At 45.1% G+C, this 27196-nt stretch overlaps 1 protein-coding gene across 3 annotated transcripts in view; it reads left to right on the forward strand.

Annotated features, from left to right (window-relative positions):
• Positions 1-27196, forward strand: part of LOC133346457 (C-myc promoter-binding protein-like) — a 120064-nt gene that overhangs the window by 86479 nt on the left and 6389 nt on the right. For all 3 annotated transcript variants that reach the window (XM_061558030.1, XM_061558031.1, XM_061558032.1), the window contains 11 exons: positions 1818-1959; positions 4859-4981; positions 5404-6279; positions 9141-9320; positions 10947-11056; positions 12386-12561; positions 13858-14074; positions 17337-17612; positions 19206-19323; positions 21231-21471; positions 26547-26611. In XM_061558030.1, the coding sequence (XP_061414014.1) occupies positions 1818-1959; positions 4859-4981; positions 5404-6279; positions 9141-9320; positions 10947-11056; positions 12386-12561; positions 13858-14074; positions 17337-17612; positions 19206-19323; positions 21231-21471; positions 26547-26611 (2524 nt within the window). The remainder of the gene's footprint in view (positions 1-1817; positions 1960-4858; positions 4982-5403; positions 6280-9140; positions 9321-10946; positions 11057-12385; positions 12562-13857; positions 14075-17336; positions 17613-19205; positions 19324-21230; positions 21472-26546; positions 26612-27196) is intronic.

Raw genomic sequence — 27196 nt, forward strand, 5'->3', positions numbered from 1 at the left:
AAGGCGAATGGATGTGCAGAAATCAACTGCTCGTGAGCAGCGCGTCCACGCAAATACCCGTCTTTGATCACGCGCGGTGTCAGTGGGTGCAACTCTACAGCTTCTGCTGTGGCCAGGAGCTGCGCAAGATAGGGGACCACAACTGGGTCTTGCGACAGCTCGCTGTGTGACTGGAGGAGGACGAAACTCCACTGTATGTCATTTATGCAGCGGTGCGGTGTCTCCGAGCATGCCAGCGGGATTATAAAGGCTTGAATTCTCTGGATAACGAAGCTGCTCTTGAACTATAAAACATGACAATGCAATTATATATTATTTCGGTCACTCATACTTAATGCATAGTTTCACTTATCTTATTTCACTTGCTGAATAAGTACGTTTCTGTGGCAGTTACCTAACTGTTCCAGTTCCAGTTAGGTAACTGTTCCACTTACCTAACCCAGTCCGACTGAAACTAAATATGAACGGTGCTGTTATATGCTGCAGAAACATGGGCAGTAAGGAACAAAAAAGAGAGTGGTTAAAAGGGCATTAGATAAGAATCTTTTGGAGCCTTAGCAGGGGTTACCGGTCGATCAGTTTTTAATGTACATGCCAATATCGCCCTCAATGAAGTAGGCATCAATGCACATTACAGCAGAACAGGATTGGTACATGGGGGGCGTACAGCAACAGGGATGAGAAAAAAGAAACTCCTCCGTAGCTAACCGACTGAGCAAAATAAAGTGCAACCGTGCACAAAAATAAATGAAATTAATAATAAGTCAAGGCATTTTAGAAAGGTGAGGAGGAGGCTCATTGACACGGGGACTATTTAACGTGATTGACTTGAGTAATGAGGATATTTAAACGTTGCGTACAACTGTGCTGAATTTCAAGCTTCATGAGAAATAATGCAACTGCATGGTAAAGGTAGCAAGAGCATCGATTCTTAGATTTCAATTGAAGTAAAAATCACATTTTTACAGCCCTTTCTCAATCCACTTCTGAACGAACGCCTCCCAACACCATATCGGTCGTGGGGGTGTTTTGACCATACTTCACCGCGCTGTTCAGTGCCGGTTGGTAAAGGGAGCCATGGCCAGCTCTGGTGAAGATACCATTGCATTGGTGTCAGTCACGGCCGGGAATCGAACTCACGTTTTTTAAAATGCTTTTTTTTTATATTTGACAAGAGGCCGATAAAAGGCGAGAACCATAACAAGAGAGGGGGGTGGGGTGGGGGGACTGGTACAGAAATTTATGGACCAAAGTCCGAACTTGGTGCTCGTGGGTTCTGGGAAGGGGAGAAGATTGGGTTCACTGCCCCACTCACATAGGGACTGCGAGCGGGAACGTAGTTTTTTTTTTTTACATGAGTAAGGGAAGGCAAGGGAAGAGGAACAAAATTAAAGGGAAAAAGGGGGCGGGGGAGTTTGGGGGGAGGGCGAACTCAAGTCTCTTAATTAATTGTGAAGTGCGAAAACTTCTGCGACACCGCTCCGACAGCAGCTTAAAACTACCCCGCTATTTATTCCCCTTTCGCTAGGCCCTGTAGCGTCGAACTTGGGCTGTTGTTCGCATTTATTTTGTTCCCCCCCCCCACTTATTTCGGTGACTGACGCTTTGTATCATGCTCGCGTTGCGTTGTAATAAAACCTATGAAAATACTACTTATCCCACTTGATTTGAAGCTTTCGTGACTGCAGGAATTACTCTTTGGTTCTTTCGATAAAGTGACCAAAGAGTATTACTTATCCCGCTCTCAATATCGATTGTTTGGGAAAAGATGCTTTGGGTTCCCAAGTCGTGTTGTTGACCGTGGCCTCCACTTGCAGGCCTTGTTGGAGAGCACGTGGCCAGGCGGCAACCGCGGAGGGTACTGCCTCTGGGTCCGCCTCCGCAACGTTGTGCGCGCCGTCGCGTGCTTCCGCCAGGGCATCAAGCACCCTCGCCGACGGTCCTTCTCCAGCGTCTGTGGTGAGCGCCTTCCCCATGTAGAGCCGAGCGCCGTCACTGGCCTGGTCATTGGAAGATGTTTTAATTTGGTAGGCAGCTGTAACACAGATGTTGGTCATTATACTTTTTTTTTTCCGTGTATTACTTGTTGAGAACCTTTGGGGAATGTCTCTTTTTACAATGCACAATACTATCCTCTGTTTAGGACACTGCATTTCTGTCAAGATTATACGAGGTAGAAATAAAGCCATGCAGTTGCTTGCTCACGCCGATGATGGTAGAAGGGCCTCCATGAGAGTGATCTCTTAGACAACTCCTCTCGAGCTTATTTGGAGCCCAGGATGACAAAAGATTCTGATTCTAGATTACTCTCCCAGGATAACCTACATGACTGCTCGTCTTGAAAGGTTTCAGTTTAATTTATTAGGTATAACCCTGTGAGCCATGCGGCTCTAGACTCGGGTGCAACCGCAACAAAAATAAAAACGTGAACAAGAAACATCTTAAAGTGACTATGCGCAACAGAAAAAAATCCTGGAAGAAACAGCAAAGTCTTCCAGAAAAAACACCGCATTTCAACGCTGTGTGCACAAATCCCAGTGGGATGCAAGTCAAACACTTTATCTCACGACGAAGAACCTGCCGATCGACTAGCAGTGGTGTAGCGATTTACACTTCTGCGTGGAAAGGTGGGAGGACATTAAAAACGTGCTCTTTATTCAATCTGCCATGCCAGGAGATTAAATAGAAGCTCACTCTCGATTATCTGTGGGCAGATTATCTGGGTTGCGGATTTCACCAGGCTTGCGAGAGAAAACAATCTACACGCACGATTCAATTATTAGCTGCTCCTTACTAATAACCCTGTGCCGATATAATCAAGGGTTGCCTGTTTAGTCAGTGCTATAATTTGTTGCTCATTAGCAGAGACTCGAGTGGACATGCAATTTTTGGACGTTAATTGAGCATGCAACAGCTACTAAGAGCAGCCATGTGATCTGCCACAGGCATTTTGAACGGCAGGCAAGTTTTATAATATCAACTTTGAGAAACAATGACGTATTAGGTTTTATTCACAGCTGCTGCATCGGAAAACTTCAGACTCTTGGGGGTTCATTGGTCGATGGGTAGTTGAGACAGGGTAATGGCGACAGTTCAGTGTTGTGACGGGAACCTGTTGGGGCTGAGGAAGAAAGAGGGGAGTTACTGGCTGCTGCAGGAAACCTTGGTTAGCGTGACCCTTAAATCCCTAGCTTCATGTGATACATTCCAAACTCACATTGCATAGACAAGTCTAGTTAATTTTAATGAATGTGTTGCGTTGTCACAATCTGCAAATACAACAGAAGGGAGGTAGAATGATCCCCGGTTTCAGGAGAGAAAGAAGGGCATTTACATCACGTAGCAGAGCAGTTCCAGCAGAATGACTGTGCCAGGAACCAGATTGTACTGGCTCGTGGAGACCAGATTCCACTGGGTGACGGAAACTTGTTTGTTCGAATCAGAAGCAGAATATTTCTTCTGGAGTTATCCGATGAGCTATAAAGTTATTTTTCACAGGTGTCCAGTAGTTTGGAGAGAAGATAACTCTTCCTATGACATTGAAAATAACTATTAAAAGCATGCTCTTAGTAACCATAGCTCACACCGCACACAGGCGTGGGTAATAAACTTCATACTTGTGTGACAGTCTGACAGGCCTCACGTATACCACCTCTCATATGCAATACATTTTTTATACAATGGAATGTAAAAGGTACGAAACCTAATAAAGGGGATGCAGTTGGGACACTGAAGGATAACAGATTTAACTAATTGATGAAGTCACAAATTATGTCATGGCCCTTTTCCTGCCTTCCACCCTCCCTGTTGTCACCATTTAGTGTAAACAGCATAATTTTTCTAATGAGTCTGATGACTAGCATGCTGTGTGATGATCAGTGGACAGGGACCCATTTGGCTGCAATACATTTCCACGTGATAAGCCACTTCGTTGAGCTATCATTTGTGGCCAAGCCACTTCTGAAAAAAAGCTGTATAGCTCAGTGGTCTTTGCCTGGTGAAATAAAAAATAGTTTCAGCAATAGTTTTAGTTTCAATATGCAGCCATTGCCATTCTAGTGATAGTGTAGTGGGTTCTAATCAGGCGCACACCAAGACTGGGAGGCAACACGTTTATTCACTAACACAACCAACACTATTCAACGTTCCAAAGTTAACTATGGACATTCCGAGCGACTATGTACATTACAGGTTAACTACGTAAGGTGGTGGCCCCCGTTCCTAACCACCTAACCACTTGAACGGATTCTCTATATGGTTGAACTAGAACTGCCGACACGCCGTCGTGTCGTTGCGTACTGAAGAGCGAAGATCGGAGAAGACGACTTCTTCCCGGGTTGAACAGCCACGCTCCCTCTCGGGACTCGGCTTATAATTCCTGTGGCGTGACCGAGCTCCGCCTCTGGTCACGCCCCCTTCTCGATCCTTCGCGAAGACTCTGGGTCCACATCACGTGGCCCGCTCACCCCCTTCTGGGGGCCCCCCGTGCCCCCTCGTCCGGTCACGTGCTCTCGCGGGTTCACCCGGAGTGTCATGTCCTGACCTGACCTCCGTGACATCTGGAATCTGCCCCCTAGTGAGCCCTTGTGTATAGTACACCCACTGTAGCCATTGAACGGCCCATTTATGTCGTTACAGTAGGATTGAGCCAGGATTGAGCCAGGATTGAGCCAGGATTGAGCCAGGATTGAGCCAGGATTGAGCCAGGATTGAGCATGGTTACATTTGGTATAAATAACCTCCATGACCCTGCACGGTGCAAGGAGGCCCTCATTAAGCAGTGGATTGACAAAAAAGGGCTGTTTGTGTACATTTATCATTGCGATTGACCCCACGATCCCTGTTTGTGGATTTCAAGACGAAGCCGGGCAGGACAACAGCAGCCACGGGAGTACGGAGAGTTCTGGTGACATCCCTCCGTCTGGACAACTGCCGGCCAACTCGAAGGAGAGGCCCATCACATACGTCGGTGACATCGCTGGTAAGAGCCACCTCTGGCGCTGTGTTTAAATGCTGTTGATGTAGTACAACAGCAGTGTCAGAAACACAATGTATATTTGGAGAGAGACTGCGAAATGAAATTGAATAACCAAGAGGTGCCTTATCGGTGTAGTCAAAGAATTTCCATCCTCAAAAAGGAATATGGTGATACTCATCTCTCTGTTAAAGGGCCTGAGCCATTTGGGAAAATTCCACATTTTTCTGGTAGGAGCCAGTTGTAATATGGGATGAACAATGTTCATAGACTGGTTAGGCCATTGCATTCAGTCGATTACAAAAAGTTTTAACGTGACGTTAGATAATTAAATACATAATAAAAATATAGTTATGTTTTAGGTTGTTCTGCAGAATTCTCATTAATGTTGAGCATATATGTAACTCGCATTTTTTCTTACATTGTAGAAGTTGCAGAGCTGTCAACACATGTCGGCCATGTGGCAGAAGATTCTGTGTTTGTAGAGCCCACAGTTCCGGGCACGGACGGACACAAACACCTTGGCAATGGAGTGAAACGAGATCAAAAACCCAGCTCCACCAAGAACCGGACAGAAAGCCTCAAACTCAGCCGCTCTTATTCTGACATTGAGGACAAGCGAGCGGGAAGCACTCACCGTGAAAATATTCACCCTTCCCATGACAAAGGACTCGGCGGCAGCGGAGAAAATTGGCGCGGAAGTTCAGAAACTGTGGACAGTTCCGATGTGGAGTTTTCCCGGCGTGAGAACACGAGACACAAGCGTACGAGTTCAATGCCCCGGCCCGTCCTGCGGACGAGCGTCTCCGTGGGCTGTGACCCCCTCTCGCTGCTTGCGGCCGAACAGGAGGACAGGTCCGTCGATGGGCGCTCACGGCTGCCTAAGGCCATGCGGAGGCTCACGGAGGACCTGCACGACCTTCAGCTGTCGGCCGGGAAAAGCGGCAGTGACGGCAAGGCGTCGGCACATTCTCGCGCTCGCCGCGGCCTCTTTCGGCGGCTCAGCATGCCGTACCTCTCCCACCAGACCCCGAGCTCCCCGGAAACGCAGGCGGCGGTGGCTCGCTCGCGCACACTGCACACGCTGCCTCCCAGCATGGAAGGGTCGCGAGGACGTCTGCAGTCTGTGCCCTGCTCGGCGACGGGCAGCGCCGGAGCGAGCTCGCTGCCCGGCACGCCGCAGTGGGGCACAGCGCGCTTGGACGCCCTCAAACAGGCGGCCAGTGGGATGGCCGGAGTGGCCAGCAAGCTGTACAATAGGATCGGGACCCTGGGCACACCGACCAAGGACGACGGAAAGGCAAGTTCTTCGTAAATGCGTGTCAAGTGACGCCTTGATGCAGTGCTGACAATCCTGGGTGGTTGAATACGGGCAGATACCTGTGGTTTAGGCTGGATTCTCAACTGTAGTGAGTTCATGGTCGCAGGTTGGTCATTGATGATGAGATGCATAAAAAACACATGAGATTAGAATAGAAGAAGAAAAAATCCCACTTAATTTGACTAAATTCCAGCTTTGGAAAATGATAAATATTGGTTCGGTTGCCATGCGATGAACATTTTGGTTTGTTGTGAGATATGTAGGAATATGTGCCCCCTAATGTGGATTTTTTTAAAAATCACTTTAAGTGATCTCAGAAGAATTTCTGCTCATGTGGGGAAACACATGAAGTTTACTCTGCTCTTTGACTGTTCCTCATGGATACTCGAACTCAGGACGTGATGTTAATAGCCCAATTTGGATAATTATCGGGTTAATAATTATTTAAAAAGTAGCTTGATGCTTGCATTGTCATCACAGTTTTCATTATTCATCGTTAACGTTATTAATTTGTGAATTAATTCTTGAAGAAAGTTTGTCCACATTTCACCGGATCACTTACATAAGCAAGCTTGGCATGTGTTTAACAAAGTAAAATATCGTAAATAAATTATCAGGAATGAATTTCCCAGATGTGTCTCTGACAACAGCAGAAATGTACATATATTCTCATAAAAAATGTTTTACATTATCAAACGCACAGAATGTGCCTTTGGTAATGTTCAAACATTTGCGGAACAGCACACCAATTTAACGTTAGGAGCAGCCCACCTGTGAGAATATCGGGATAACTGAAGACATCTGCTTTATGATGGTGAACTCACTAGCTGGCAGACTAGGCTGTTCCCTTGTTTTATTGAGGCGATGCGCGGGCCCATTATATCGCGTTGTGACGCGCGTACACAACGTATACACCAACACGAACTAAACCAGTAATACAAGGTCAGGGTATGGACAGATGGGGAACGGGACCTGCTGCCCCAAACCAGGTGGAGTCCCACTGTAAGGGGTGAAGGTCGTCTTCTTTTAAGTAAGGGGGAGGGGATGACCAGGGGAGAGAGGAATATCACCACAACACGCCTGACATGAAGAAAAGAAAACACACGAGGCGACCTGAACACACATGTTTTCCTTCCACCTCTCCGAGTCTGGCTCCTGTTTAATCTGCAGGGGTTATAGCCCCGACTCTCCATCTGCTAACTTATTTCAGATGCTGTTTAAGGGGGGAGGACCATCTGGCCTCGAATTCCTCCTCATTTCCCTTAAAATTATGGCTCAGGTGTTCCATACCAAAGACTATGTTGTTCTTTAGTGCCTTTGCGGTAGCCTTGCGCTTTAAGACTTGTGCGAATACCACACGTACTAATTATATCCTTTGAACTTATGGACCGCCAGCACCTGTTTGATAATGAAATTGGATGTCACAAATGGAAATCTAAATTTGTGTTTAGCATACCATATATTCCTCGCAATAAATCTTAGAACAGTGTTTGATCTCTGTTTCAGTGGAATTTTGTAACCCCCCTTTGTGCAGGTTAAAAATTCAAATGGAAATCTGTGTAGGGGTGCCCATTTTTATAATAAATTGACAATTCTCATAACATCACCTTTGCTTTACTTTAAATAGTTTATAAAATAATTTGCCATTTTATATTTTTCATTCAAATAATATGTTCCATCGGTTACGTGCACAAAATTCGCTATAGGGAGCTGCTAACACAAGTCAGAAAGTGATTAAAGTGTCCATTATTTCATTTCAGCTACGCCACGGTGTGTTGCGTTCATGAGAATAGGATTTCCCCTTTTTTCTGGCAACAAAACGGGTGTTAAGATGTTAAAACACCAAACTGAAACCTCTTACAAGGAATCATATCTGCATTAACCACAATACTTGTGGTCAGAATGCAAACAAAAAACATACTCTGGTAATATATGCATTGTCTTTGAAACTGATTGGTCCACACCAGAGACAGCTTTCTTTTGAGCCAAGTCTCAAAACGGCGTTAGACCAGAGGAGGCCTTTTGGTTTCAAAGACAATGCATATATTATCAGAGTATGTTGGCGTCCTCTGGTCTAATGTGAGTTACATATATGCTTTTAGGTTGTACTTTGTGTGTATAACTCTGTCGTGGTCATTGTTGGTCATCGCTTTATGGTGGATCACAGAGCTGGTTGAGATCCACCAGAATGGATGACATTGCTTGACGTATTGGCCACCGTCGGCTTACAGTTCTGTCAGGCCACTGCTGGATGAAGGTCCTAGTGCAGCCACTAGGAGACACACAACTTAGACAAATCATTAACAACTTGAATCATCGAATGACAGCCCTAAAATGTGACTGAAAGATGCGTAAATTACTGATTCTTTTTCACTCGCTTGATGTTATTCAAATGTTACAATTTTCCTGCACATTTTAAATCAAGTGTTCTGAGATCATGTTCTCATCTTTGCTCAACGAAAATGCGCATCCATTTTTGAAAGAAATATAACAGTGTTACAGTCATCACTCGGCCAATAACAGTGAACCCTATGGGTCCAGTCCAAGTGCACGCCATGCAACCTGCCCCTGGACACTGTGTGCAGGAGGCAGACACTGTGGACATGTATGACTGTGTTTCACCACTTACACTGTGAACACGTATGACTGTGTTTCACCACTTGTGTGCAGGAGGCAGACACTGTGAACACGTATGACTGTGTTTCACCACTTACACTGTGAACACGTATGACTGTGTTTCACCACTTGTGTGCAGGAGGCAGACACTGTGAACACGTATGACTCTGTTTCACCACTTACACTGTGAACACGTATGACTGTGTTCCACCACTTGTGTGCAGGAAGCAGACAGCGCAGAGCGGCGCTCCGTGACGGACTCGGATGCGGCAGAGGACGAGGAGGAGGTGCGCGACCAGGCATCCAGGTCCAACATTCCGCAGATCGTCTCCAATGGACTGGGCCAGAGCTGCAGCAGCCTTGCCAGCATGGCCAGCACGGACGGAGGCAGGGCTCCCTCCAGCATCGGTGAGATTTGTGCGGGCACCACCAAAAGCGCAAAGCTCTTCGCGCGCGCACGCCCATCCGCCTGCAGGGGGTGCTGCTGCGCTGAAGTCTGCGGTAGCTGAAAGTAAAATGAACTGGTTTGAGTGATGCCTTCATGGCTTGAAACAGCTGCACGTGACGAACCCTTTCCTGGTTCCGAGACATCTGCAAGTTGCAGGGTGGGTGTCCCGTTCACCGTTGAATCTCGGAATGCACAAGCAGAGTTAGCGTTAATGTTATTTAGAGAGGCGTAGCACCGCTGTTTTTAAAGACATTGTACTCACCGCTGAGAAGTGTAGTGACACGGCCGCACTCTGATAGCTGGCGCCAAACTGTGCCACACGCCCTCACGAATTGCATTTTACTTCCGGTTTCGTTCTGATGACGTTCGAAAAACTTATGACGTAGATGTACTGCATTGGAATGGGAAATGGTTAACTAACAAGCATTGTCGATTTTCCAGAAATTGTAGCTCCGCGTTTAAGATCAAACTAATGTGCTGGGTAGAGGTGTTATACTTAGCGTTGTTGACCACCCTAAATTTTGTTCTCATTTTCAAAATATGGAACATTTCGTTAATTGCAGCGTGTTTAAGTGGTGTAGAAAAACAGCATAACTGAACAACAAAAACACCCTCTACCTTTGCCTTAATTTGCCTTTAGGTAGAAAGGAGGGCATTCATTTGCTCAGAAGAAGAAGAATAAGGGTTTTTGTTGAAACACCTGCCTGTCGTATATGTTTTTTCTTTTAAGACTTAGTGTTAATGAGGAAGGTGAGGCAATTGTTTGGTTTGTGCTTATACACACACCTGCAAATGGCCACCCTCATTTAAATGATGGACAGCCACGTTTGTAGACCCCTGTGGTTTGGTCTTAGTGACAGACTGTATGAGCAATCAGCACTTTGTTTAAACAATGAAGCTCATGACCCACATGACCTATATATAGCTAGCAGCACCCAGCACTAAGCAACCAGGTAGCTGACACTTGGCACACGGCAACTCGTGATCCCATACCCACCCGCACGCGCCATGCACACGCAATGCACACGCCATGCACATGCCATGCACACGCAATGCAAAGACCTGCCGCTCGGGATGCCATCCATCCGCTGGTTCCAAGCAACAGCTATTCTCATATTCATTGTGTGTTTCTTATCGGTACCATCTACATATTGGTATTCATCGCACATCGATGTGTGTTATGATAATGAGAACACGAGGGAAGTTTTCGCGGTGTAATCGTTAACACTTTGGTTTTGCAATCTAGAGGTCTCTGGTTTGATCTCCTGTTGCGGCAGTTGAAACAATGATGAACGTTTCTTAACACCCCCCCACCACCACCACCACCACCACCACTCTGCTCACCCAGCGGTATAAATGTGTACCAGCACAGTTGATCGGCAGGTCACATGTGGTGGGGTGAAGTGCAGGTACTCTCTCATCATCCGTGATGTGGAAGAGTCGGCTAAAATACCCTCTGTGGAGTTCCCTTTAGCAGAGTCCCTTCCGGCAGCAGTGGCTGAAGCAGGTAATTCCAGGGCTGCCTTTTTAAATTAAATGACTTCTCACGTTGATGCGCACTGTGCTGTATTTGCCGGTTCTTGTAGGGAGTTTTCCATCGACCAGAAATATACCGGTTCTGACTGTGGACAGGGCAGAGCCTGGGTCCCCTCACTATGCCAGCAGCTGCAGCATCAGCCAGAGGCCCGACGTTGAGGTAAGTCCTACAGCATCATCCAGTCTTCCCGCTCACGCATGCGTAGGATGGTGCTTATCTTTTGTTGACCAAACTCTGAGCGAGCGGCGAACATTTCCTTTTCCTTTGGTGCGGCCATTTTGCTCCATCATTTTCAGCTCTGGCCAATCCACTGCTCGATGAAGGCCTGCTCAACCTGCAGCCATATTTTCCAATCCTGAAAAGTAATAATTCACCAAGCAACTGCACACGAGATGATGTTATTACTTCCATCTTCTCGCTATTGATCCTCTTGGATTCGTTCCATTCTCTGGCTGATAGTCTGTCATTATTTTTGACCATCCACCATCCATTCTTGTCTGCCCAAGCCCATTTACCCCATTGAACAAATTTAGTTGGCTTCAAAAATTGCTTCTGACTTTAAGATTCCCATTGAGATGATGGGCCACCGTTATAATCCTCTGATTGTGAGCAGACTGCTCTGCCACATGTAACACCCTTTCTCAATTCAATTCCACACTATGCAAGCCATGACAGTTATTTGACCACGTTTCATCACGCCGATCAGTGCAGGTTGGTGAAGGCGGGAGGCATGAACAAGAGAACATAGAAGTACAGTGCAACGATGGATTTTGCTTTACTCTTCTATGCTGCCCACAAAGAAGAACCACAGCCTCTACCACCTGTTTATGCATGATGAATCCCCCATCCAATGACTTTTCAGGCTCAACATTGCTGATTTTCTGCGATCTGACGAGATCACGTGAGATCCGTGTAATTTCAGACACTGAAGAGTATTTCCTGAGTAAAGCCCATTGAGCTAGGAAACTCTTTTTTAAGGGGCGACTTGGCCGGCAGTTAGCAGCAGCAGCAGAGAAAAAATTTGGTCTAAGACTGTACAACCCTCTCAGCGAATGTGATTTTGAAACCACAAACTACTTGAGAGATTCTTCTTTTTCTTCTTAATCCTCCTCCGGCTGTTGGGCACCATGCTGGTGACGGCATCATGCGCTTCTACAGCCGTCTGAAATGCTCTTCCTTTTGATATTAGGAAGCCACTATAGCTATTCTCGAGATTGAAAACTAATTTATTTAGCGTTGCTTTTTGTGTGCGTAGTTTGTCCTTCCCCCGCACCTCCGATTAGCACGGTTGGTCACGTACGATGCAAAATAAGTTCAATGTACATACATACAACATAGATGCATAACACACGATGACAACCTGAAAACGCGTTAGGAGTAGCTACACCGCACACCTACGAAATCCTTCGAGGTAAACCCAATCTCTTCCTTCTCCCTCTCTCTCCGTCTATGTGATGATCTTCGCGACTGCTGATGTCTGGGCGCCAGGTGCGCATTTCCAGCTGCTCGCAGTGCCACACGTGCGAGGGTTTGGTGTACGACGAGCAGATCATGGCCGGATGGACAGCCGACGACTCCAACCTGAACACGGCCTGTCCCTTCTGCAACGCCACCTTCGTGCCGTGTCTCAGCATAGAGATCAGCGACCGCAGGAGCTGCGGGAAGTACGTGTGGCGAGATGTTAACTACCTCGCCTCGTATACGGGAGGTCGTGGGTTTGATCCCAACCCTCACGTCTGTTTGTATATTTGGAGATTGCATGTTTCTCTCCCCGTGGTCGTGTCGATTTTTTGTCAGGGTCCTCAATTTTTATCCCCTCCACATTGAGAAACATGCATAAATAAATGTATACATTTCCATATGATAAGCCACTTCGTTGAGCTGTCATTTATGGCCAGGTCATTTCTGAAAAAGAGCTATATAGCTCAGTGGGACTGTCTTGGTAAAATAGAAATAGTTAGTCTCTGCCGTTCTCTTTTTTTTCCCTTCCATTCTATAAGATAAACATACATATTTGGTTTATTTAGAACGTCGCCTTTACAACACTGGTGATCTGATGCCACTGTTGTTTTCTCACTGTGCATTGCTGACTGATGACCTTGCACTCACTTGGCAGTCCTTTCAGAGCAGGGGTCGGCCGGCCACCAAAGTAACAAGAGCCGTTTGTTTCGAAATCGGTATAAAAAACAAACGATTGCATGTGAATACTAGAGCCGGTGGTCCTTAATAAATAACGTGATGAAGCGGGCCCCTAGAGAGCCGCATGGGGCTCCGCAGCAGCTGCGGGTTGCCAACCTCTGATCTCGAACAACACGCTCTTAGCCCAGATCCGTAATCAGTAGTGCATGAGCAGTTGTTGAATTCCCGGTACAACCAATTACGATTGATTTGCCTCACTTGAACGCACAAACTTTTAATAAAATTCAATCATTTAGAATTTGTATTAAGTGCAGTATCAGCTGTCATGTCTGCCCTGAATACACAAATTAAATGCATTCTTCCATTCATTTGTAGGCTGCACATCATTTACTGCATTTTTTCTGCTCTAAACTAATTTTAGTCTGGTCTGCTTTCCTTTATGAGTTGAGGCTTTTTAAAATAATTTATCACGTTCGTTTATTTTGTTCCATCTTCCATTCATTGTGTTAACAGCCTTTCATCTTAAATGTCGTGACCTTCAGATTTTCTTAAACATATTTATTGCAGATTATAGAAGACATTTAGCGCATGATTTATTTTCCCCACTGCCTTTCTCATTTATAATATCAAATGGTAATTTTTGCTTTTGGACATTTTAATGTTTTTTTTCTTCTTCTATGCGCTACGTACAAATTCACACGTACATTACATTGCAATAGTACATTGTGAGGTTTTATCTCATGGGTTGAAAGACAGATAGGAAACAACCATTGCCACAGCTGCGTCTGCGTGCCTCGTTTTGGCTGTTTTCCACCTTGCAGAAGCAGTAGCGAGTGGGAGCTGGAACAAGCGGGCAGTGCAGGACCGCCTCGCAGCAACGAGCTCATGCCACCCGTCACCCCCACGCTCACCCGCAGCGCCAGCACCAACACTCCGCTCACCGAGGGCAAGCCGGAGACGGAGAGCGCCGCACCTGGCCTCGCGCACATCCACGCCGTCCCCACAGGCAGCCTGCCCAATATCTTCCACAGACGAATGGTGGGGCCGGAACACTCGCACGCAGAAATCTCTCTCTCGCATTTGTGCTCCTCTTGATCGGGTGAACTTCACTCTTCTGTTCACTCTGTGTTACGACATTACCGGAGAGGATAGATACATTGATTGGCTACTTACGGGGGGGGGGGGGGGGGGGGGGCGATTAGCACGGTTGGCGACATACGGTGCGAAAGGTCAACATACACACATACATGTGTACAATAACATGAGTTGAAAAAAAGCAATAAACAGTGAAAATGTCATTTTATGCCAGGTTTACAATGAACAATGACTTCAATAGAAAAAATGTTGAATACAATTTTGTGCAATAAATGTTAACGTAACGTCAACGTATACGGTAAATGTTAACTTAAAAGGTAAACAGGCAATTATATAAAATATTTTAGAAATGCTTCTGTGGAAAGTCTTTGAAATATTATTAGTCTTATTAACATCAAATTGCCATCATTGCAAATATAGGGCGCTTAAAAATACTATAATTTTTCATATGAATAATTAAGAAAATAGCCTATGTATAAAGCACCGTTCACTATGTAGTAAACAACAATATTAATGTACAGTCCTTGGAGGAAGGCCTCCTCACGTGTCAGTTATGGTGTTGTTTGACCATACTTCACCACGCCGGTCTGTGTGGGTTGGTGAAGGTGGGGGGAGGTGCCCAGGACTGGTTTGGATGTGCAGGGCCTCAACCACTAACCCCCACTCGGGGTCTAATGTGAATGAATATATAATTAGAGATCTTTACACAAAAAAATAATACACATTGACATTTCTACATCACCTTCCAGAGGGGGGCCATTCGTTACTCAAACAAGCAAGAAATTGTCCGCACGACTGCATATTACCTGTAATTTAAAGTGCTCATTAGTTAGGATGTCACATTGCATGCAAGCGTGCACAATAACCACAGATCATAAGTGCAACGAATCGTTCTTTTGAGCCACCAATCTACGTGGTTATCATTTCCTTATTTTCCCCATGGCAACCCTTTATTGCCCTAATATCCTACTTGGCTCTGTTCCATCGTCCTCATAATATATAAACAATTATTATACATCTGTGTTTTGTAATGATTTATAGCTTTATACAGAAGCAACTCTGTGACCTGTTTCGGCGGACAAATACATTCTAAGGTCGCACTCATCACACACAAAGTGCTTGCCACAAATCAACCGTAGTACCTTGCGGATCTCGTCAAGGAGCATAAACCATCACGCGAACTCCGGTCACCCTCGCAGCAGCAGCAGCGGCTTTGGGACTAGCGCGCTTTCAGATGCACTTCTGCGGCCGTCTGGAACGCTTTTCCTCACGATATTAGGAAGCCACTGGAGCTATGCACTTTTAAATAATATATATTGAAAACTTATTTCTTTGAAACTGCTTTTTGTGTTTAGTTTGTTGTCCTTCCCCCGCACCTCTGATTAGCACGGTTGGCTACGTACGGTTCAAAAGAAGTTAAAAATACATACAGCGGTGTGTAGTAAGTCACAGTTCACGTGTCAACATTAGTATGAATAATAATACACACAATTTACAACACACACATATTTGACAAATCGAACGCACTTTTAGATGGAGAACTCTGAGGCGCGTTTCTCGTAAGCCAGCCGGAAGAGGTGAGAGCCTGAATTAGTGAGAGCCTGGACAGGCGAGGATGAACAGGTGAGAGCCTGAATAGGCAAGCTCTGAGCTGCTTCTTGATGGAGGATAAAGCTTGGATGCATCGAATGTGCGAAGGGAGAGAGTTCCAGATGGCTGGTGCAGCTACGGAGAAGTGCCGTAGCTCAGCCCAAGATGGTACTGGCTCTGGGTACAATGAGAAGATTATTCGACGTGCTCCCTAGGATGCGGCGGTTTGGTGTCGTTGCTGGGTGGAGCAGGGTGGAGGGCGATGACGGGAGACCTTGAAAGAGAGCTTCGTTGCAAGGGATAGAGATTTTTGTACTGCGATCTTGATTTGATGGGGAGCCGGTTTGAAGTTGTTCGCGAAGTCACGTGGTTGCGCCTCTTAGCCAAGGACACCTCGAGAAAGGTTGAACCTGTTATTTAAACTTGCTAATGTCGGTACATTTAAATACATGTCTTCTACTGCAGAGTTATATTTGATCAATGCATGCTTATCGCACATCATCATGTGTGTTGATTAGAGTTGATTATTACGTTACTCAAAGCTATTTTTTTGCAAAACCTGTGTGGTCTGGAAATAAGGCAGGTTATTTTTTCTTACAAATGTATGAGCTTCACTGATGGTGGATTTGGCTGAACATGATTTAATTATGCGGTACAAAAACAATTACGTACTAATGTTGCCCTTATGGATATTTTGAGCACAAGGGTTTCTTTCTCATGTACTTTTATAGTTAAACTTCTGCATAGATCAAGCTGGCTTAAAGTTTTAAAGAGATTTCAGTGCCGCACATCACTACCATTTGGAATTTCCCGCCACAGTCGGACAATATCCATATTCCACCGGTAGAGAAGTCTTTCGGATGAGCATGCAACTATTTCACACCATTTGGCTTTAGCATCATCACTTGGCTAATTTTTTTCTTTAAAATGTATATTTGTATAACTGGGACGGACTTTGGTTGTAGATGGTTACCGTAGACATCACAACCGATTACAGGCCCTGTGATCCAAGCAGCCCCTGTTGCTAAACAGTGCATTTAATTGAATGGCCAGTTGTTATGGCACTGGTCATTAGTGATGTTCACATCTACGGTGGTGCTGTGTTGCGGTGTTGTTGTGTTGCAGTAATGATGTATATCTTTGACCCCCAGGGCTTCCTTTAAAACGACACTTCTTTATTTGTAGGAATTGTATTGGCGTGGAGCAGTGATGCAGAAGCTCTGGACCTGACCACCTGAGTTCGATTCCCAAACGCGGCCAACTTTAGTGGGGAGTAATATTTGAACCGGTCCTAGCCACCTCCAGTCTGGATGATGTACAAGTCAAACAATTCCTGTGGTATTTCTGTGAAGGTTGTTGCGGTTACACTGCATAAATCTAATGTTGTACCACCTGTTGTTTGGCAATGTCCGATGTTTCGTGACACCTTCTGGGAGATTCTCCAGAAACTGAATTCAGTTCCAACCTGAGAATACATTTATTAATCAACCCCCTTGACTGGCGTCGCATGGAGAGGCCGTCGTGCAGGAGTGGATTGACAAAAAGTCTGTAAAATGTCACTGTACTTTATTGACACCAGTCGTGCTGGAAACATTGTTCTCGTGCCGGCGCACAGGCCGACAGCTCGAGTGAAGAGGGCCTCACGGCAGCGACTGCAGCAGCGGACGCGACAGGGCCCCTGTCGGTGCCATACCTCTCCCCGATGGTTCTGCGCAAGGAGCTGGAACGGCTGATGGAGGATGAGGGCGATCGCACGGTGTGCTCCGTCGCGTTATTGCAGCAGCATCCCATCCTCTTCTGGAACCTGCTGTGGTACTTCCAGCGCCTGAAGCTGCCCAGCCACCTGCCCGCGCTACTGCTGCTGTCACGGCTCGGCCACTCCGGCGCACAGGTGTGTCAAGTCGGCCAGTTTATAAGCGAGCGAGCTTATTAGCTGGTGATCGAGCTAGTTAACTAGGGAGCGAGCTAGTTAGCTAGGGAGAGAGCAAGTGAGCGAGATAGGGAGTGATATAGTGAGCTCGGGAGCGAGGTAGTTATCTACGGAGGGAGCTAGCAAGCGAATGCCCATTGCAATGCTGGATTTATTGATTGAGGTTGACTGGGGAGAAAACAACTTGATCGTTTAGTGGAATATGTAATGAGTTAAACAAATTAGCATTGCAAGACCATTTAAAATGCAGCCAATATAAGTACTGCAACAAAACAACGGATGCATTGTAAAATCTATCGTCTGAAATTAAATAAAGAATATAATCTAATAAATGTGAAATGGGATTAAATGTTAGATAAAAATGAAAAATGCAGGTGTGCTCTGTATAAATAAAGATGAATTAATGTACCATGTTATGAAAGAATCCAGATGTGAACAAACCTGTCCAAAGCAGTCCTCAGGTAACACTGGTCATCAACAACAACATTTTTTTTTTTTCTGGCCTGGACTTTTGCAGCTGTTTTAGACTAATTTCAGGGTGCTGATTCCAAATCTGATCTCAGATTTGCTCTATCACATGCTATCGGCATACCCCATTTTCATTGATTTTACCCGAAATTAACTCTGTCACTTATGATTGCAAGTTGTTGTGAGTCAGTGACTGCTTTAGTGTTAAAATATGGTGCTGTATTTTTAGGATAGTGTGTGTATAATAGAGTTTTATGTAGATATCCACATTTATTTAATATTTTTCTTCTGAATTTTTTTTTGAAAATGCAATATTTGATATCTCAAAAACTTGATGTGATAGACAAAAACTGATGCCAGATTTGGAATGAGCACCACAAAATTACCTTAAAACCGTTGGAATACCTTATGCCAGAAAAAGTGTGTTGACCAGTGTAATAGACAATATAAATAAATGGGTTTCATGAGAAAAAATAGTTTTTAAGGTACAGACATTGGCTTACATGTGCTAATATTAACAACGAATTGCATGCAAACAAGAACCACACCCTGATGCTCAAACAATGATGCCATCGTAAATATAGCAGAGTTCAAAGGAGCAAACTGAAAGCCCGATTGAGAAAGGCTGCAAACTATAGTATCCGCAAACACAAGTTTGCGAAATTGCACGCCTTTTAAAGGCACTTTTTTTTAAAACCTCAACAGTTTGACTAAGCCAGAGAATGTCTTTCCTAACAGTGGCCCGTAGTGACCCTGGTGTGTGTGTGTGTGGAGCAGAAGTGTAGCGGTTAGCGCGCTGTGCCGTGAACCCATTGACACGAGTTTGATTCCTGCTCACGGCCACCAACACCGGTGGTGATTATCTAAACCGGTCCTGGGCCTCCCCTAGGTCAACTCAGGCTGAAGTGAGTACCCTGGTACAGTGTGTAAAAACACCCCCTCTAGGAAGACAAAGGCGGTTGGGCATGGCGCTGGCCACCCACCCCCTTGTTTACCGTACCGGCCTTCATAGGTGCTACTCGCTAACAGCGCTTGCCCCAACAGTGTGTGAAGTCTACATGGGGTTGTATTGTTTTTGTCACACAGACTCCGCAGAGCGGGGGTCCGCGGGAGGGAAAGCGCGTGCTGGTGCACACGCTCTGGGACAACCGCAAGCTGCACAAGGACCTGGAGCAACCGCTCTATGTCCTGTGGGACACCCTCGGTGAGAAATGCGTTTGTTCCCGCTGCCAAAGCTGTCAGCGCAGGCACTTGAGCAAATTGAGTTTCAATGCCGTCAATTTTCTGTCTTCATGTATTCTATCCCGTGGGCCATCATTCCAGGGATGATGGACCACGGGATAGACTAATGATGGAGTGCGAGCCAGGGGATGGACCGCATCCGTTTAACGAGGAGTCCACTGAAGAGGTCGAGCGATGAAATCAGTTCCACGGTGGCGAGATGTTAAATACCTCGCCTGGTATGCAGGAGGCCGTGGGTTCGATCCCTACCCTGACGCCTGTATATTTGGAGTCTGCATGTCTCTCTTTCCCCGTGGTCACTTGGATTCTCATCCAGGTCCTCTGGTATTTCCCTCCACATTTAGAAATGTGCGTTAAATTTCCACGCGATAAGCCACTTCGTTGAGCTAATATTTGTGGCCAAGTCGCTTCTGAAAAAGAGCTATATAGCTCAGTGGGCTTTACCTAGTAAAATAAAAAATAGTTTTAGTTGAGCTCGAGTGGCGGTAGCAGGTTCGTGCGAGTTGGCGTTCGCTTGGGCAGACCTTCATCTCGGACTGGATTGGTCATGGCTAATGATGATGATGTATTTCATGTCAGGTCACCCTTGCCAAAAGATACTGTACTTGGTTCTCCACGTACACTCATCTGCTTCCAAATAAAATTCATTTATTTCTAATCAAATGTGTTTCTTCAATAAGAGGATATATTTTTTTACATTTACAAATAGTAAGCTGCCAAAGAACAATACGAACCCCAGAATGTTGTTACCCACACCACCTCTATTACCTCTGTTTGATGCAGGAATCACGTTCTCTCGCTTTACAGCGGTGAAGCAAGAGCAGTGAAATTATGGACGTGGCTGCAGTAAATGAGGCAGATTGTAGCATATATATCAGAGCCTCTTCAAATCTAATTACATTGTTTTGGCCTAATCATATGCTCACGTAAGGCTCTCATCTTGTTACAACTGAAGCATGGATGTGTAGTGGCTATATTCTTGAAAAAAAAACGTCTGTTATGTGAAATTTATCTTTAAAATGAACAAAAATAGCAAGAGTGTAGCAATTAAACGCTCTTCAGGATGCCAAAGTAGCCGGAAATGTTTACATGTCCCAAGAGGTTTTACATGTTATGCAGCATGCGCTCATCAAACTCTACACCTCTATATGTGTAATGTTATTGATGGAAGTGTAAGATTAAATTTGGTTTATATTGTATGCAGGGGATTTTAAAGGAATAATTTTCAGTCTTTTCCAGATTGTATTGCCAATGTGATCCTGTTTCATCGTGTCATGAGATAAACATATTCCATTCAGAAATCTCGCAGTGGTGTGGCTTCGTGTGTCCGAAAACAGCTGCACAAGAGATTTTCACAGAACCTCGAAAACAAAAGCCTATTTTAAGTGCCATTTTTACACAAACGGGGACACATTTTCCCACACACTTTACTCTGAGATTTGTCTTGATCATATCGTAGTGATATTGTAATTCTCAGATCTAGAATTTTGGCAGATTATGTGGAAGCACACATTTTTCAATATGGTTTGGCGATGGTTGCTTTGCAAATCAGCAATGCTGTGTTTTTACTCTCATTGAGATGCAATTTTTAGTTCTTCATATTGCGTCTTAGTGCAAATGCAACTCAAGGCGCCGTACAAACTAGACGTCGCGTGCACTAGGGGTACTCCTAGAAATATTTTAAAAACTCTTCGTATGGAGGAGACAGTCAGCAGTAGGCAGCGGAGAAGATGAAGTTCTTGATTTTCAACTTTTATTGGGGGAAGGGAATTAGCAGTATGGATGGCTGGAGGGCGTGAGATTGAGCGAGAAACTCGCTCAGATGAGTTGGCAATTTTTTTTCTTCATTATCTCGTTCTCCGTCTGCAGTGTCTGCGGAAGGTTCGTCAGCCCCAGACGTCGAGCCCCCCGCGGCCCCCGTTGCCAGCCCCGGCCCTGGCTCGGGCAATGCCTCGCCCGGCAAGGCGGGCCAAAACCCCGGCAAGCTGAACCTGAGCCGCAATGACCTGGAGCGCATGGAGAAGCACATCAAGGGCAACGACGTTTACAGCCCCATCTGCCAGCTGCTGGACGCCTGGAGCCACCGCAACCGCAACCTGCGCAGACACAGGTCAGAAAGCAGGCGCTACCATTGGCCGGTGGCGAGATGTTTGAACTCATCTTCTTGGTTCTTTCGGTAAAGTCACGTAGAAGGGAAGTAATAAAATAAAAAAATTAAACATAATAGAATAATTCTCACGACGTTTCGGCCACAACGCAAGCAGCCGTCCTCTTCACCTGAGGACGGCTGCTTGCGTTGTGGCTGAAACGTCGTGAGAATTATTCTATTGTTTTATTTTTATTATTTTATTATTTCCATTCTACGTGACTTTACCGGAAGAACCAAGAAGATGAATCTCTGCAGTCACGAAAGCTTTAAATCGAAAAATGTTTGAACTCCCTCGCCTGGTGTAGAGGAGGCCGTGGGTTCGATCTTGACCCTAACGCCCGTATGTTTGCAGTTTTCAAGTCTCGCTCCCTGTGTTCACGTGGATTTTTCTCTGGGTCCTCCGGTTTTTCTATCCACATTGAGAAACATGCATTGAGAGTAGTTGGCTGCTTTAAATTTCCACGTGATTAGCCACTTCGTTGAGCTATCATTTGTGGCCAGGTCACTTCTGAAAAAGAGCTACATAGCTCAGTGGGCCTTACCTGGTATAATAAGAAATAGTTAAGTCTGGAATGCTCTACCTTCCGATATTAGAAAGCCAATGCAGCTATGCACTTTACATTCTAATTTAAAAACTAAATTTATTTCGAACTGCTTTTTGTCTAGAGTGTTTTTTCCTCCCCCCACACCCCTGATCAGCACGGTTGGCTATGTATGGTGCAAAAGAAGTTAAATATACATGCATATATTCAAATAAGTTATACATACATATTGTGCATGAGAAGGTACACAGAGCATTGCAGGTGCTTAGTGTAAAGCTGGGGCATGTACAGGGCTCTTTAGTGTTACTTTTGCATTGTAGTGAACATTATTTGATCTTCTTGGTTCTTTCGGTAAAGTCACGTAGAAGGGAAGTAATAAAATAATAAAAATAAAACATAATAAAACAATTCTCACGACGTTTCGGCCACAACGCAAGCAGCCGTCCTCAGGTGAAAACCAGGTCCGTCGAGGCGACAGACGGACCTGGTTTTCACCTGAGGACGGCTGCTTGCGTTGTGGCCGAAACGTCGTGAGAATTGTTTTATTATGTTTTATTTTTATTATTTTATTACTTCCCTTCTACGTGACTTTACCGAAAGAACCAAGAAGATGAATCCCTGCAGTCACGAAAGCTTTAAGTCGAAACATTATTTGAGTCTAGCTTGCTTATGTCCAGCAAAGAAAAATGTACTTATTGCTAAACCTTTACCCCGTGTCTGTTCCAGAGCATTCTTAACATTTTCCAATGCTACAATGGTTTTTGACAGGCATTAGGAGGCATAATTGATCACAAAAATACATTTTGATCTTTATCCGTACTATGTTGTATGTATGTATGTTGAACTTCTTTCGCGCCGTACGTAGCCAACCGTGTTAATCGGAGTTGAAAACTTCTATGGTCTTTAAATAGGCATAGCTGGATTTGGGCGTTTTTTTAATCAATGGACAGTGCTACTTTGAATGAGCACTTTGTGTATGTTTCACACCTTATCGCACATCAGCGCTGCTGCAAGCTCACCTGCTGCACAATCCACATCAGGTTTAGTCAGTGTGCCAACCTGAATTTGTGTTTCATGCGAAATAAAAAAAAACGTTATTGGCTGGAAACAAGCATGAAACTCGGCTTAGCACGTTAAATGAAAAATTACTACGTAAGGTTGTGGCAAACAAGCTCATGAACGTATAACCGCATGTTTTCACGCTGTCATGTTGTGACTGCACAAGCGAGAGTTGTATTGTAAAGACGCAGGCAGTGGTTCTGTGGTGTCATCCTCTTAGATTGTTCCCGAACAAACATGGGAAATCAGTCCCCTCCCCTTCATTACTAGACTAATGGTACAGTTGGAGTATAATGGGCGATAATAATATCAATGTAATGAAACACACTGCCCACCATAACTAAAAAGATACCTGCCTTTTTAACGTTGTGAAAATTAACAAAAGTCATTCTGAAATTGTAAACGTATACAAATGTGCCCTGTAGATAAAATCATTCAGAGCCTGCTTGTGTAATGCTGCTGCTGTGAATAACGGATACCCATCGTACAACAGATTGTGACAATTAGCACGGTCTTCATCCTCTTCACTACCATCAGCATTTCCCAGTGATATGCATGGAGATTCTGTGACAATACTACTCGTCCAAAAATGCACCCAGCTCCCTCTCCAAGTTAATCAACTCCTATTCACAGCGACAGCCGATGCAAGTGGCCTTGTGGCCTTGCCTTGCTTCCCCAGTGTTTCCCAATGACGGGGGGGGGGGGGGGGGGTGGGCGGCGTTGCTTGTTTGCTCTCGCAGCCAATGTTGACTCACAGGTGTTTGGGCGAGGTTGCGAAAATATGATCGTGCACACCTGTTAGCACAAGAGTTCTAAATAGAAAATTTCACAATTTGAAGGAATTGCTTACTCTTAACGTCTTGCAGCTTTACACAATACAGCGGCAAGTCACAGATCAGCGAACGCGTGGATGTTTACCGATGCGATAGATTACGCTGTCAGCCGACCTGTCTGTGTGAACCTGATGAGTGACTAGTCGTGGGTGTCTGTGTGTTGATGGCGCAATTCCAGCGGTAGTGTAGCGGTTAGCGCCGCTGCACTCTGAATACGACGACCCGTGTTGGATTCCCGCTCACTGCTTACACCAGTGACGATGTATCTCAACCGGTCCTGGGCATCCCCCGAAGTCGACCCGGTCTCAAAATGAGTAGCCGATGTGGTGTATAAAAAACATCACTCGGGAGACAAAGACGGCCAGGCGTGGTGATGGCCATGCCGTCCTGCCTTTATAGGTGCTCGTGAGCAGCACTTTGCCCAAAAAGTCTGTTAAGGCTATATGGGGGGTCTTTGTCTTTGTTGATGACGCAAAGCCAAACACACTTTCATCAGTTTCCACTGCATTCTCTTACGCACCTAAGATAATCGCTCTTCCAGGTTCAAAATGGTCTTCCAGGTTCAAAATAGTCTTATCCAACAGTGTTTGTTGGGTCAGTTGGTGGGTTTTAGTTGCAAAACATATGATCACACAAAGCTTGTTGGTTCAGAAGTCCAAGATAGAATTGACACCGTATAAGTGTTATTGTCTTGTACCTTTGCACATTAAGGCTGGAGTCACAGATTGGCATGAGTGTGACACATTGTTAGTGCAATGTCAGAGATTCCAACTACGAACCTGATCAATGGCTAATAGTGTGCGTGTTCTATGGCACACAGCCAAACGAAACAAACTTTCAGTTGCTTCCTCCACATTCTCTTTGCTGGCTACAGTGAGTGCTTGCAACGATAAGTAATATCTTTATAATTAGTATCGAAGCTCCGTTGGAATGTTTACTTGGCACTTTCAGCAACAACAGAAGAATGCGGCAATCAGCATGTGTTTTTTTCAACAGCTTTTGCAGCAAGCTACAATCTGCTTGCAAAAGGAACCTAAGTGTTATTTTTATCACCTCATTGTTATATTTGTTCTATACATCAGGGCAGTGGTGCAGTGGTTGTTGGCGCGTCAGCTTTATTCCCGGCCACCAACTAACATGCTTTGTTGCGTGTAGTTAGTTGTCCTTCAACATAAATATATAAGTGGCGAGTGATATTTAAACCGGTTCTGGTCTCCCCCCCCCCCCTCCTTCACCAATCCTCACTAAACAGCGTGGTAAAGTATGGACCAAACTACCTCTATGACTGACAAAACAGGGGTGGGAGCCATCATCCGGCAATGTTTACACAGAAGGGCGAGAGCCATTACGGGCGTGTCTCGCTTAGCAAGCGTTATTTTTATGATAATTCGCTATAACGAGCAATTTTAACTTGGCCCAGTTCGCACAAATGTTCCCGTAATGAGTGGAGACTGATCTATCAGCCAGGGGGGGCAACCACCACCGCCCCCAGCTGTTTGTTTACCACTCTCCTGTGTTGCGTAAGCGCGCGATAGGGATGGGTGCAGAGAGGGGTGGGTGGGGGGTCCTCGTGGTGGTACTGTTGTGATGGGTGGGCGTGGGGAACGGTGGCGCAACGGTTAGCGCACGGCACTATGAACCCGGCCACCCGAGTTCGATTCCCACACACGGCCAACACCAGTGACGATGAACTGAACTGATCCTGGGCCTCCCCTACCTAGGACGACTCACAGACTCATTTGAGGACCTGGTGCGGTGTGTAAACGTCGCCACTCGTGAGTCAAAGGTGGCCGGGCGTTGGTGCTGGCCACCCACCACCCCTCGTGTGCTGTACCGGCCTTCATCGGTGCTCGCTAACAGTACTTGACCCAACAGTCTGTCAAGGCTATCCGGGGATCTTTGTCTTTGGGGGGATGGAGAGAGCGGGAGAGGGCTGTGTGATTGATCGTGAGTGTTTATTTAACATATGTGGCTGTAAGGAGGTGATATCATAGGCTATACTGGGGATCTTCCACTGTGGTTTTTTCATGTGTGGTAAAAGTTACATTTGATGTTTTATTACTTTATAAAAAAATATTATACGGTCATTTGTATTTCTCATGTTCAAAAAGTTGTTCAAGAATGGAACATTTTGAGGCTGAAACGTATTTCTCAGCTTTTAACGTGGGAGTTAATGGGAAAACGATGATTGTTTCACGAGTGTTCGCTTGCCGAGCAATTTTTCGCGGAACGTATCTCACTCGTTAAGCGAGACACGCATGTACTAATCATGTACATGTCTCTGGTGTGGACCAATCAGTTTCAAAGACAATGCATACATTATCAGAGTATTGTTTTTTGTTTACATTTGACTGCAAGTATTGTGGTTAATGTAAGCATGATTCCTTGCAAAAGGTGTCAGTTTTGTTGCCAGAAAAAAGGGGGAAACCCCTATTAGTATAATGTACATTCATACTTTGTGGTGCAGGATACAGGAGTTCACATTGGGTAACTGTTACATTTGCCAAACCGTAAAAGTGATTGCAAGGTACGGAATGGCTTTGTTATATTTATTGCCTGTTATTTTGTGACGGTGACACTTGCGATCTTTTACTTCATCCAGGAGCCTATACCGAGAGCTGCTGTTCTTCTCACTGGTGTCCATGGGAGCTGAGAATGTTGACATAAGTGAGTAACGGTGGTTATGCCAACCTCCAGCATTGTGCTCATGTATATTCGTGTGTGTGCTCGTGGGTATGGTTTGCTTTTCTATGTAGTTCTACTTTGCTGTGGAATATAAAAACATCTGATAAATGGCATAAAAGAGGGTTGAGATGGTTATCAGTTTCTAACTTAAATGTTAGTTGATCAAAGGGCGAGTTAACCTTTTGTCATTTCATGCTGTGTCGACTATTCCTTGCCCCTTGAATGACAGAGAATATTTATTTTAAGCCGTGAATTCTAAATAGTAATAGCTGACGGTTTTTTTTATCATTAATAATATTGACTCGGGGTTCATCAATCGGGCTAAAATCCTGGACTTTTCCAATCTCCTTCAATTGAACACTCAATCCTCTGACCCTCTTTGAAATAGATGCAGGAGAATGGAACCTCAGATTACCCACTGACAAAATCAATCACTTTCTCTTGGGCAATACTGACAGCACACATCCAGTTATCTCAATGATTGTTTGGAATACCAAGGCTTTGGTTAGAGATAGGTTTATCTCTATCGGGCCCCTATATTCCTGAGAAAAAAAATGTTTTTCAAAT

Source organism: Lethenteron reissneri, chromosome 24 (genome assembly GCF_015708825.2).
Source record: "Lethenteron reissneri isolate LAM-NWPU_2019-01 chromosome 24, ASM1570882v1, whole genome shotgun sequence".
NCBI lineage: Eukaryota > Metazoa > Chordata > Hyperoartia > Petromyzontiformes > Petromyzontidae > Lethenteron > Lethenteron reissneri.